At 41.8% G+C, this 14,604-nt stretch overlaps 1 protein-coding gene across 1 annotated transcript; it reads right to left on the bottom strand.

Annotated features, from left to right (window-relative positions):
- Nucleotides 1–2,577: 2,577 nt before the first annotated feature.
- Nucleotides 2,578–3,330, bottom strand: LOC133922320 (uncharacterized). Its single transcript, XM_062367607.1, has one exon. The coding sequence runs from the start codon at nt 3,192–3,194 to the stop codon at nt 2,865–2,867; it is 330 nt and encodes a 109-aa protein (XP_062223591.1). The 5' UTR covers nt 3,195–3,330; the 3' UTR covers nt 2,578–2,864.
- Nucleotides 3,331–14,604: the final 11,274 nt, after the last annotated feature.

Genomic DNA, 14,604 nt, shown 5'->3' with positions numbered 1-14,604 from the left:
GCGCCGATGGTGTGACCAACTAACGGTGCGCAACAGAGCAAAACCGGAAGGTTTCAGCTGCCGTCTCTGCAGCGATGTCTACCGATGCCTAGTTTTAAATTGCAAATCTTCGCTGAACACTTCATGGAGAAGATCATGCGAGGGGCGTGCTATAGGCAATCCTGTTCTTTGCAGTTTAAAACTTTGGATTGAGAAAACTGAAAACCGCCAGCAGTCCTCCCAAAGTCCATCTGAAAGCTAAATTAATGTGTATGATCTCACTTCAAAGATCCCTACGGCCCTACCATGCCCAAGTATTATTGTCTATCCAGTGCATTATTGTAATAATATTGAGCTGAACAATATCGGTTGACCCTTTTTGCTGTCATCGTTGAAGAGGACCTTTTTTCTTTGTCTGATAGTTGCATTCTATAACTAGTAATATATTTGATTAATCGTACCAAAATGATTTTTTCAAAGTATGAGCATACTCACCCAATAAAGTCTTCTGTCAGATGACGACTGCCATTGCAATTGAAATAAATTCCTTACCTCCGGGGATGATAACTCGTTGTTGCCAAGAATCTGACTAGTGGAAGTAGTGGGCATTGGAGCAACAAGAAGAGAGTTTCTTAGAGATGGCCAGTTCCATCTGTTAGATGACACTACACCAAGATAAATAAGTGATCAATTCCATTTAGATGCTCGAGTAGTTTTATTTTACTTCGTTGATCAGCTCCTTTTCTCTTTTCTCCAAAGGTGATAAAGCATTCCACAGCGGTGAATGCCAGTAACAGGAGATGCTTTTCGATGAAGCAGTGGACAATTTGCGCTAGCTGATGGATGAATGGGTTGAGTTTCATAAGAGGATGTTAGTGGAGGAAAGGCATGATCCTAAATAACCGAGACGAGATTTCTTTTTTCTTCTTTTATTATATCATCTTTGCAAGATTGAATTCTATTTCTGGTCATGGAGGAGGGAATGATTTTGTCTTTTTTGCGGATTAAAGACATTTGCTCACTTTTGTAAGAGGCTGAAGATTGATACCCTGGGCTTCTTGTTCATATGACTTTCTGGTTAGTTGCAAGTTGATGCTCCTGTTCTAATTATGTCTCAGGATGCAAGATATGTTTGGCTAGATATGGTCTTATAAACTCCGAATGGATTCCCAAGTAAATTAAAAAAGCTTATCCCCTTTGCTTTGTGATTTATTTAGCCAAACAAAACTATTGTGTTAGTCAACATGCTGTGTGCACGAGCACCTTCAGGATCAAATTTGTATCTATTTGTCAAAGGGAAGATAGACGGAAAACATACGCAGCTTTTTCAATGATTCAGGGTACATGTAACACCACGAGGATACTACTGAGAATTTCTCCAAAACCTCTCATTTTTGGATCTAAATTTATCCTGCTAGCCAAACATCTTCACTGCTAGCTCTATTTTCACAGCAAATCTGTTATACCGTGAATTTTTGAAGTAGAGCTGAAAAATCTATAGTGGAACTGTGCCAAACAGACCCTTAGAAGGACTCTACCAGGCTTTAGTTATTTGGTGTCATATGTACCATCAGTTGGTTCTTATATTTTGTTTGGGTCACTTTCATACCGAGGCAATTTCTCAAGGGACGGAATTGCTGTCTACTTACATATTCAGATTCTGATATACCAAGGCTTTCGGAGGGGCATAATTACGTCATTTTAGCATCATCCTAGTTCGGTTCTGTCTTTTGTTTTCCATGAAATTCTAGTTCAGCTTGCAAAGTACACCAAAATTTTATTTGGCCTAATAATTGCACTGCCTGTTAACCACTACCAGCATTGAAGCTTCAGGACACCAAAATGTGTGTTAATAGTGGGTGGGATATACTGAATTGTCACCTCGCTGGAAAATGCCACTTCCAGAGCATTTTTTTGGGTTGGGATGGGACCCAGAGAGCAACATGCGCGGTCAAAACGACATCAACACCATGGTCACCACTTCGGAACCACTAATCGATTGATGGGCACGTCGAGCAACCTTGATTTAGACCTTGTCTTGTCAACGTGCTTGTGGGCACCTACTGCAGACGTGGATCGGCTAATCCATTTCCAGCCCCTTGTAAACACTAAGCAGAGTTTATGGTAGATTTTGACTTGCAAAATGTGCGGATCATTTTGTAGTGAAGGTGCCCGACCGAATGATGAAATACGCCATTTGCACATTTTCATGTAGTTGTTTGGGTCAGGTCTCACCGAAAAAGATTTTTTTTTTCGAAATTAGTTCTTGTTCATCTTTTGCACTGCCTTAAAAATTAGCTTGAAGAAGCGTGAACAGCTAACCGGTCGATAGGTTCCTGAACATACTGGACAGTGCACGAAAGATAGCAGAACTAATGCAGACGGTTATTGGGCAACACAGTTAGCTTTAGGAAATCATTTCCCGAAATTATACAATTTCACGTTATTCTTGCCTCTGGCGCAAGCAAATGAACAAAGCATTACGTTTTTGAATGGCCCTTTGAACGAAGAGGAAAGGGATCAGTACAACTATACTCAGTCCATGTTTCTGCAATTCTGCATGGTAGGATGACTATGCAAAAGGAAGAGAGATCCACATCGACCATCAGAATTCACTAAACAATATTCTGCTTCGCAAGGCACAAGGACAAGGGTAATTGCTCATGAAATTCCCACTCTCAGCTTTGCTATGGACACAACGTACGCCTGATTTACATCATTGTGTCTATCACCGCTACTCCTACTATTTACATCGTTCTTGCATACCTGCACTGAATCCGATCTAAAGAATAGCACAACAGGCCCCACAAAAAAACTGAGATCTATCAACAGAAACTGCGCAGAGAAACAACCGAAAACGATGCAACGCCACGGTAGCGCGCGCGTCATGACTCCACGGCCTCCGGGATGCTCTGCAGAGCGGGCTTCCAGTGCGCCGCCCTGCAGTGCTGGAGGTGGTGGTACACCTTGCCTGCGTTCATGATGTCCGCCAGTAGTTGGGCCGCGGACCGCCGGCTCTTGAGGCCGTAAGAGCCGCCAGCCCTCTTCTCCACCAGCTCCTGCAGCTGCCTCCGAGTGATCCTGATCGTCACCTCCGCTGTGTCCTCCCTCTTCCCGCCGCTTCCAGCCACGCCCTCCTCCGTCGACGGCACATCCCACTCGCCGTCGTCCGCCCACGACGTCACGGCGTGCTGCGTCACGGCGCAGTTGCCCATCTATACGTGCGAGCACGCACGGGTCCTTCTTCTCCTCCTCCTTGCTGTAGTGTTTGCCGCCGCCGCGCGCTGCCGCTGCTGCTCGCGCTGGTTTCGGATAAAAATTAGGTGGTCTTTGTGTGACCGGCTCGGATGGTAGGCGTAATTTATAGTTTGAAGGAAGGGGGACTCGGGGAGGCAGGCACGACGAGTTGCACGTACGCTGCACCTAACGTTGCGCTGCGCTGCGAGCCGACGTGGCGAGCGCGTCCTGCGTGGACGCCGAGTTGGATGGCGACGAGTGGTTGCGCGCCAGTGGGTGGCCCGGTCTGAACGCGGGGACGCGGGGGGATCTCGGAGGGGTGTGGCCCGGCGCTTGCGGTGGGAACGCGGCTTTTCGCGGGGATTCCCCCTGCGGGTCACGGCCCACGGGATACCGCTGGTGACATGGCGCCACCATCCTGCGCTTAGCCGCGGTGCGCTTGTTTCTGCGGCTGGGACAGGCGGACAGCACATGCCGCGGCGCCGTAGCCGCTGCCGCGTACCTGTGGTTGCATGTTCCCCTGGCGGACGCCTCGTCGGTGCCGGAAGCTGCACTGCCGGTGTGCCAACTTCCTGCTACGTTGGTTTGAGACTATTCATTATAAAAAAAATTAGACCAACTTTTAAGAGGAACTGGATGGCTTCAACTTTTTATTAAAAAGAAATAAACACATAAATCCATATAGAAGAGAACTCGAATCTGAAAGGTCTAAACGTATATTCTAAATGATTTAAGCGTATACCCTCACTATCAACCATAAAGTTCCCTCAACTCTCAACCACACTCTCAATGCCATACTTAGCAATGAAGGTCGTTTCATGCACAAGCTGCATGTCGATGTAAGATGGCCCATGCTTGATTATGACGGCCTTGAATAGTTTGTACCATAGGTATTAGGTTACAAGATGGGAATGGCAGGTTTCACCGTTTCAGAGCTACCTGAGGACGCTCTATTGTTGTACGACCTACCACCTAGAGTTCTTGACCCCTATATTTTAGAAGCAAGAGAAACTAGAAATCGACGTGCGAGCTAATTGCAGTAGGTTCGTAGGGGAACTGCCAGGTCGTGTTGGCTTGCCTGTTAGCTCAAGTAAAGAGTATGTCAACGCTCTAGCTACAGCCTGCAGATGAGCCCGTGAGATGTACAAGTCGGTGCACCTCTTCCGTATGACGCTATGGCCATCGCAAGGCATTCATTTGTAGTGTGTGGCTGGATAGGATGAACTGGCAAATCCAGCTTGTCCAGAGTCCAGGCTCCGAGCACAACTAGCGGCAGCATATGTCAGGAAGTAGTTGACTTGAATGATTGCGCAGAGGAAACTAGGGGTAAACTAACTTCAGAGCGAAAGTCGTTACTACAGCCCTATCTAGCCTCCAGATGCAAAGGATTATGCTGTTGCCACTTGCCACATCCAAATATTGATTTCGTTGCCAGAGTTATTGGGTCAAGAGATTATATTGCTGACGTTTTGGTATTGCAGCTATGCACTTGTTACTTTTTTTTAATAAGGGAATTATATTTCATCTAGACAATGAAAAAAATCCCAGTATTTGCCCCCTTAGGGACATATAACCATATATTATTACAAAATTCAGCATACAAACATTACACAAACTTTGATATGGATAAAACATGGTTAACTGAAGGCCAACATACTCGAATGGAAGAAATTATTAGACACAAATTCTATTGCTAAATCTCTATCCATAGTAGTGGCGGAGCCAGGAATCAGCAATTGGGTATTCCCAAGCCAAAAGAAAGTGTCCAGTCAAAAAATATGAAATGTTCAAAATAGCATAAATTAAAAGTACATATTGTTCAAACTAAAGATATCCATGAAAAAATAGATATTTAATGAAAATTACAATTTAAGTTTAACTTTGCGTTCCTTCATGGCTTAGAAGCGGTTGATAATGTCATTGTCCTTAACTTGCAAAAAGAACTCACGCTCGATAAATGTGACCAAACAATTATTCAAGTATTGATCCCCTATTCTATTTCTCAACTTGTTCTTCACATAATTCATTGAGGAAAAATACTCTCAACACTAGCAGTAGTTACGGGAACTATTAGCACCAATTTGAGAAACTTGTACACAACATCATGTTTGATGTGCTTCTTTGTTTCAACAAGCATAATAGAAATATCAGCAAAATTCTTCACTTTTCTAAACCTTTCATCTCTACGCATATCAGTAACAAAGAGTTAAAGTTGATAAGGAAGATGGTTCAACTCCGAGCTTGAGAAATCATTAGGATAAAATTGAGCAAGCTTAACCAATTTGGCTTTGTCATAAGCAACAAATGAATCAGCGGAATTGAATGATGCCATGCAGAGAAGCAAATCTGTGTTTACCTCGTCAAATCTCTCATTAAGCTCTTGAAGTTGCCTATCAATGATACTTAAGAACATGTCAACATGGAAACGATGTAAATTCTTGACTTTTGTAAAGAATCTTCTATCTCTTTCAACCGGTTTATAGAAATCATCCATATTAATAATTTTGATTTCATACTTAACAAAAAAAGAATTGAAATCTTCAAGAAAATCATAAGCTATATGCATGCATATACCATACATATACTCGATTTTTTTTGCCAAAATTGTTGGGTATTCCTGGGAATACCCATGCATCAACATAGGTCCGCTCGTGATCCATAGTTGGTAAACCATAATCTTTATTTCCAGAGATCGGCATGCAAAACATAACACCTCTTTATTCGTCTCACACCTCTATAGTAGTGCTAAACTTTTGAGCAAGTACGTCCCTCTATAGTGTGCTTGCATATAAGATTTCAGCGATGCTTTATTAGAAATCATATTATTTTTCTAAGCCATAATGTCTAGCATAGAATAGCTACTCCCACCATCAAATATCCCTTTATTTTTTTCCCACCACAGTAAGACAATCACCAAACATATGATCCATGCTCCTAAGTGGTTCTAAATTAAAGGTAACATGAAATGTTCTTCAAAGAAACTTAACAAAATGACAATCAAAGAAAAGATATTGGGTAGTTTTATTACTGTTAGAAAAATAATATTTCACACTACCATTCCAATTCCTTTTAGCTAAGTTGTCTTTCGTTAGGATAACCCCTTCTTTAGATACCACATGAATATTTTGATCTTTAGTGGCAACTTCAATTTCCAAAGCACCATGTTCGTATTAATATTTCCATTGTTTATTAACATTTGATGCATAGATTTAACAAAAAAATTCCATTCTGGTGTAAACTCCATCTAAAAATATCATTGACACTCTTTCAACCAAATGATTCCATTCCAATAGCTTATTCCGTATTAATACTCTACGAAAAGAGACATTCAAAAAAACATTGCTCATAACTGTTGCCTGAGATGCATTTTTTTGTACAATATTGTACAACAATGGGCATTGCTCTCTAAAAGTTGAGTTGCCAAGTCAGTTATCTTCTAAAAACAAATCTGGTTCCCATTATTAGCCATAAATTTATCCAGACTTAGGAATTGATCTTTAACCTTCATGAGGCCATATCAAAATTGTGAATCTCCTGGTTTATACTCAACTTGAGAAATTGTTTGGTTCTTTAAATACTTGCTTCTTAATAAATCCTACCACACCATTTCTTCATTAATCAGCTTGAACAACCATTTACCTAGCAAAAGTCTATTCTGTAAATCTATACTCTATATCTCCGGTCCTTCTTGATCCTTTGGTTGACATAGAATACTCTATTTTGCCAATGTATATTTTTTCTTGTGACCATCACTTTACTAAAAAATCCTAGATCGGTAATACTCTAATTTTCTAAGGATACCTCTAGGGACCTTAAAAAAGAGAGTATGAACATAACTAGGCTAGTTAACGTCGAATTGGTAACAACCAATCTGCCACCAACAGAAATATGCTTACCCTTCCAACTATTTAACTTCTTTTCAAATCTTTCCTCTACTATTTTCCAATCTTTATTACTTAGCTTCTGGTGATGTATAGGTATGCCAAAGTACCTAAATGATACTTACCCATTGCACTTGTTACTGGTGAAAGCTTTTTTTTCCTCTTGCTGCACCTCGCAAATGTTGTCTCATGCGTTTTGTATTCCAGAAATGTAAGGAAACACAAATACATCCTCGTGAGTCATGAGTCGTGATGGCTGATAAGTATGTTTCACGGTAGTGGGGAGGAGAGTCTTGGTCCAGCAAAGTAGTCTGGGAGGCAACATGCATAAAAAGGTTACTATCCATTTCTCCGGTGGCGTGTGTATAGCTCCAGAAGAAAGAAAGACGTACTGGAGTTCCCTCCCATAGTGGACGGCATGGAATCGTTAGGAAGCCACAGTTGCAACAGCAAGGAAACGGAGGTCTAAAAAAAACAGCAAGGAAACGGAACATCAGTACGTGTGCATGGGCCACGGCCGTTACGCTTCTTGCACGTTTAGCAGCCTGGTAGGTTCGGTAACTCCGGTGCTTTACACGTAGTACACGAATAGAAGAACAAGAATGGAAGTCGAGATGTTCTTGTTCTAACGAAAGTTTTGCAGGCTGGCGATATGATATATACAATGGCCTTTACCAGCTCCTTAACCAGTCGAGATCATGCAAGAGCATCAGCTCCTTAACCAGTCTGATTTAACCTTCGAATCTACTGGTCTGAATCCCACCCTTATTACGCTGCCACAGATTGTTGTTTAATTCTTCTTCTTCCCTGCGCGCTTGCGCATCATTAGTCGCCAGTACGAGCCGGGAAACTGAAATAGTCTCTGAAGGAAGAAACCGGCGTGCAGCAGAAGCTCCTCTCAGAAAGTAAATTGAAGTCAAAACTTATGGGTGGAAGGAGCCGACGGGAGTTCGACTCCTATTCCGCATTTAAAAAGATTTTCAAAGTAAACCACACTGTAGGAGACGACGTCTGTAAAAAAATAAATAAACTGAAGGCAGAGCCTGAACGGAATCGTTTGCAGTGAATGAGCACGGAATATCTAAATCTGGCGAACCGCTCTGCGTTCTACTTCTGCGTGTGGTTAGGCGGTTAGAGCGTGTCGTGGCCTCGTTAACTCCCCACCAATCTGGTTACTAAACCAGGTGCCCGAACTGTCGGTGGAGCACACGAGTTCAGAATTCTGCGTGCGGCTTAATTCTGTCTCTTGTGAACTGCTGAGATTGATAGCGGGAGCAGTGCTGTGTAATCAATCGATCGTGACCTCCTGTTCTTGTTACTTGTGGACGACAACTCTCGCTTCAGCGTTCTTCGAGCGTGCATGTAACGTGGGACGGTCTGAACTCTCTCAGTCTCAGTAATATCATGTGTTTTTCTGCAACAAGAGCTCTCGGACGATCGGTTCCCATAGGATCACAGCTCGTCGGAACTCGCAAGGGAGCAGCAGATGCCGGGTTATCCTGGCACTCAAGATCGTGAAAATGATTTCACTTTACAGAATACAAATGACGCGGTACGTTTCTCCCCAGAAAAATGCAGAGCCTTGGATAGAATAGAGTACACCATTGAAAAGAAGGAAAAGAGGTTCCGACGCTACGAAACTCATCTTTTCACCGGAAGATCACAACTAGAAAGGCACAGGAAGAAATAGGTGGCGACAATTTTGTTTGGTTGACTAGGTGTAACAACCTGATTTGCCATCTAACTGAGAACACTAATCTTTAACTACATTCTCCAACTTTGAGAAAAGTTGAATTAGTGTGGCGCACCAAAATGGGTAAAAAGAAATGGGCGTTGCATATGACAAGCACAGAAATTGATTAAACAAGGTACCATAAATTAATTGTGATCCACGCAGTGGAGTCCAGCATCATTCCTGGCATCACTCTTGCAGTTGCTCGACGTGAATAAAACTAAGCATCCTTTTCAGATCCACATATAGTCGCATCGGAATTCAGCTTTACAGTAGCCTCATTCTGATCGGCATTGGTGATCAGACATTTTTTTATGGAAAAAGCATACATTCAGACTGAATAAAGCTTGGACCTTTTAGGTAGCAAAAGGGTTCTGTAATCCTGTGAGGTAGCTAGACCAGCTATAAAGAAAAGGAAGCGTAGTTTTGAAAGAAGTAGAATAAGCAACTGTTAGCTCAACAATATGGTGAAGCCAGTGTTTGTAGCTACTGTCTCGACTTGAACTCTAAAATGGTACCCTTGCAGTTGGAGCTCATCGGTACATGCTTTGGTAGGACTAATAGAGTAGTAATCTCAAAGCCTTTTGTTTTTGCTCCCAAAATGATGCCCTCATTTTTTCCTTTTCTTTCTTCTTGTGATCTCATTGATGGATAAGGTCTAGGCCTGCATGTTAGAGAGGGAATTCAGTATACCCTACTCCTTCCGTTTCGTAATGTTTATCTAACTTTAAGAGTATCTGTCTCAAATTGTTTGTCCATTGCGGTAACTAAGTATGTTTTATGATTCATTTTACTGCTATGCCTTTGAGTGTATGCATGTATTTACTTCAATGTTGATGAGTTACTTGTTTTCATCATTATATTGATTAGGGGTAGCATGATCATCTCACTGTATTTTTTTCACTCGATTTCAGTATTTTTTGATTTGTATGTAATGGTGGGCGTAGATAAACATTGCGAAATGGAGGTAGTAGCTTTGAATTCACCCAACTGCTGAGTGCTTGCTTGTCCGTTTGTCGCCTAAAACGAAAAAACTTGCCAGTTTGTATTACCGGATTTCGTAATAGTTTTCTGTGTAGACATAGTGGTCAGGTAACTCTCCATCTTCAGACCAAACTATTTCGTCGAAGTCAGACTTCATTTATTCAGCACCCGATGATACAAAATCACCGGACTCTCTGTTTCTGTATTCCACGAGCACGATCTTCACGTTCATCATGTTTCCTTGTGACACCTATTCTATTCTGTATTTCCATGGCGTCTGGGCAGCTGCTTGAGAAAAGGTCACAACAGTGAACAACATGCTTCAGGAACGAAAAGCTCTTCAGCGCATCGGGCGCACGTGCGGATTGACATTGACTATTGAGGCGTTCGAGCTAACATATCCTACTTTTTTTTTGAATCGGATGCCTCGAAGAAAATTTGCATTACTTCTTAATCCAGGTTATGTTAGTGCTTTTCCTGGTAAAAGCAGAAATCATGGTCGCCGAAAACTTGTTCCAAAACGTTCACAACATCCAATAGATAGCCAATGAATATTTTCAAAGTTACATATGTAGTCCTATTATATACTCTCTCCGATTATAAATACTTATCATTTTGATCAAAATACAATTAAATTTTTAAAACATTGATCGTCAATAACTTTAAAATTTTAGTTTGAAAACATAAAAATTACACGTGTAGATTTGTCTTTAAAAATACTTTCATAATATTATATTTTTATTAGATATTATAATTATATTTTAATAGAAAATAATAGTCAAAGTTGTAGATCAAAGACTATGAAAAGCTAAAAACGATAAATATTTATGATCAAAAGGAGTACATGTTTATATTATATCGTAGCTACTCATGATATTAGTTTATCAATTTCTGCTCATATTTTACTTAGAAATTAAATTAAATTTGGAAGTGCGTTTTTATCTAATAGGAGATAGCTGCAGGTGTGATGTGCATGGATAACCAAACTGCAATCTTGGTCATGTGTAAACCTGATTAAATTTATGGAGAGCCTTTAGCCAACCTCCAACGAGGCCATCAATCTTGAACACTTCGCAAACGCAAGCGTGCAGGTGCAGCCATGGCGGAAAAAGTGATCAGAATGGAATACTGATTCCTCTTCGCTTGTGTGAAAGACGTGGCGGCAGTGGAATCTCCGGTTGCGTTGCCTGGTCAGATTCTCCCCATTGACTAAGGGATCATACCTCCATACGTATGCACTGATTGAGTTCGGTGACACCGGTTGCAAATGGTGACCGGCTTTGTGATCCCGGTTCTTATTGTTAGGAAATTTTGAGTTTTATAAGTAATTGTGTGTCCGTTTTGATTTTTAAAAAATTTAATTCTATCTCTTAAAATTTTTTGATACTATATATATGGGGGACATAACCCTTTATTATAAACACAGATGAATAAAAGAGAAATATTTTTTTCCTATATTATGTTTTTTTTTATCATTGGAATCTCTGGACTACACCCTGTAGTAGAAGTTCCTCAACATGTTATCAGCACGAGACTCTACTGGAGACTAAGCTAGCAGAATATTGCTGGGAGAATCAGATCGTCTCGTTCGTAAGAATTAAAATGTACAATCGATTCGGTACGTCTCCTAGTGACTATTGTTTTTACGTCAATATAGATCTAAAAATAGCACGAATAGTATAGTATATGTATGAACAGTACCACTTATGTATGGCCAGTAGCACATATGTATGAATAGTAGCACATGAACATGACATAGCATTGTCGGTGCAGTACTGGTGCGGCCTACAACCTCCATCACATCGTCGGCCGAACACTGGCAGTCGTCCCCTTGTACAACGATGTGGTGGCTTGATGGCCACCACCACAGATCGGAAAAAAAAGAAGAAGAAGGGCACCGTCCGAAGCGGCGCCACCACATGCTGCGCCGGTCGCCTGCAGCCCAGCACTGCACCCCCTGGAGGACCACTCTAACACCTAGCGTGTGCTCGAACCGCACCGCCTGCCTATAGCACATTGAAAAGATCTCGCCTGTCTCAGTCGCCGCCACGCGCCATCACTTGAAGCCGGCCGCTAGCTGTCATAGCCTCTTCGTCGCCCGAAGCGACCGCTTGCAGCATGCCACTGATCATGCTACCCGCAAGCAAATAGGTCAGCCACCCGCCACACACCATCGTCATGCGCAAATGGGGAAGGCTGGGTGAGGCCCTGTTGGTAGCATGGCCTTCAGCCATATGCTCTTCGGTGCTGTTGCTTTGATCCCCAACCGCCTACCACCGTCGCCTTCCTGCGCATGAGGGATTGATCGAAGCGCGACCACCCGCACCACCACTCGCCGTCCAACGAGCTCTCCCATCGTGCGCAGCTCCACGCGGGGCCACCACCAGCACCACCTGCGCCGCCTCGCCGCCAAAGTCATGCCGCCGAATGGCCTGGGTGACGGCTAGGGTTTGGAAACCCTAGCCGCCCCTTTGTATATATGACGCGTGGGCCATATGGGCTAGGCTAGCCAAGCAAGCAGGTCGGTCCAATAGTGGGTAAAGGATGAGTACATGAAAATAACCAGTGCTAAGACACTATAAGATGCATTGTAGGAGCGTTTTGAGTGCCTTAGGTACTATCAAGCCTCTTGCAGAGTAAAAATAGATCTGACACTATTTCTATGACTACAAGCATCTGAAGTTTCTCATGATAAAATTTTTAATGAGACAATTCGTGTGAACATATCGCGAGCTATGTACTTTTTCTTCTAATTTTTTCTACTAGGTTTCTTAGGAGTTTTGATGAGATATATGCATTTCGTAAAAAGTGTCCAAGAGAGAGTATTAATAAATCGAAGTTTTATAATTAATTGTGGGTCTATCTCGATCTCTTGAAAGATTTAATTCTATCTCTTAGAGTTTTTTTAGCACTATATATACGAAGCATAACCCCCTCATTATAAATACAAATGAATAAAGAGAAGCTTTTTCTCTATATTATATCTCCCTTTTGTGATTATTTATCGTTGAAATCTCAAAACTACACCTGATAACAGAAGTTACTCGACACTTATTACTTTGAGGATTACTGGGAACAATCAGGCCTAGTATGGCCCAAATGAGGTTAAAAAGGCTGGACCAGTGTAACTAGCCTTAAAGTCTATTTGGTATTATTGTAGCTTTTTTAAAAACTACTTTAAAAAGAAGTTGTTAAAAAGTTATTTATAGAAGAGTTGTTTTTAATTAGCTTTTATATGAATGAAATGTATAATATATCTAATATCTCTCGTAACGTTATTTTTCAGAAATTAAAAGGAACTTTTTCAGAACAGCTTTTAGTTTTTATAATAATAACAGCTTTTACTTATCTAAAATGAACAATTTGGTTTAGCTTCGGCTCGCCTTAAGATCCAAAGTTTTGATCTCAGGCTCTTCTTAACTCTGCTTCAGCTTTGCGTTTGAGTAGTTCCACTATCTTTAGCTTTGCGTCCGAGGGTTTGTAAATTGGGCCTAGTACATGTGTACAACGCAGCCTGGGTCTCCAATGAAATGGAATGGAAGGAAGGCTTGGAGAGTGATCGAAATCAGTAACGTGGATTTTGGTCCAACAACGCATGGGCCTTTTCCTTGTGGGGTATAAACTCTGATACGAACACAATTGAACAGCGCACAGTGAACACATATAAAGCTTGCCAGAGCTATTCCAGCAGTTCAACTGGTACAGACACATGGCCACATGGGATTCCAAAGGAAGGCTTGGTACTATAACGTCAGAGGCGACTCAATGGGCTAGTGAGTACTGTGCACGGTGCACCCTTCGCTAATACTCGGAAACGTAAGCCAAAGTACGCGAGAGTAGAGTACGGGTATGTTTGTAGAGCTCTACTACTTAAATTCTTTAAAGAAAGTGAATTTTTTATAAACTTTATGAATAAAGTGTTTTTTATAAGAAATAAATAAGAATAAATTGTTTTCAATTCCTAACATCTAATTCATTTTAAAAAACTACTCCTATAAAATTACTTATAAATTTAAAACTATAAACTATCGTTTAGTTACTTATAAATTAAAAATATCTCTAACTAATGTCTCAAATTTAACTCCCTATTCTTCTATATATACATAGAGTTTTTATCCAGATTCCACTTTCTATTTATCAACGTACTCCAACCGACTCTCTAAATGTGGCTCCTTATATACTATTTGTCACAGATCTCACCTACCAGGCACAAAACAACAACAACAACAACTCTCAAGCACAAACATATCCGCATCTCTACTCTTTGCTCTCTCTCATTTTTCCCCAAATCTCTCTCCGGTTCTTGGACTCACTCGGCAACCTTGGCCTCCCGCTAGTGCCTGATTCGAAGAGGAAGGGGTGGGCCCGAGCTCGTGCAGAGGCAGCCGAGATGGGAGCGTGTGGGCGAGCGCAGGCGGTCGGATGTTGGGGCGACGACGAGAGAGCGCAAACAGGCGAGCGTAGGGGCAACGGCGGGCGAGTGCGAGCGGCCAAATAAGGGGTCTCTTGGAGTCGTCGTGCCGCTCTCGTGCTGCCCTAGCCTCCTCCTATGCTCCATAACGAGCAAGTGATGCTCCCTAGATGTAGGGAGCGAGAGGGAGAAAGTAACAAATTCTTAAATTTAGCAAGCGGGATAATAAGTCAGTTGGAGTTTGATTTTATCTGATTTTTGCTAAAAAATAAGATATCGAGTAGAATAGTAAATCCATTGAAGATGCTCTAACTGGTGCTGAAGCTCCGCCAAAACAGCCCACGATCTCCTTTTCCATGTCCTGAAGCGTCCGTCCTCGG

This window comes from Phragmites australis, chromosome 1, assembly GCF_958298935.1.
Source record: "Phragmites australis chromosome 1, lpPhrAust1.1, whole genome shotgun sequence".
Lineage (NCBI taxonomy): Eukaryota > Viridiplantae > Streptophyta > Magnoliopsida > Poales > Poaceae > Phragmites > Phragmites australis.
This window is presented reverse-complemented; position numbering and strand designations above follow the sequence as displayed.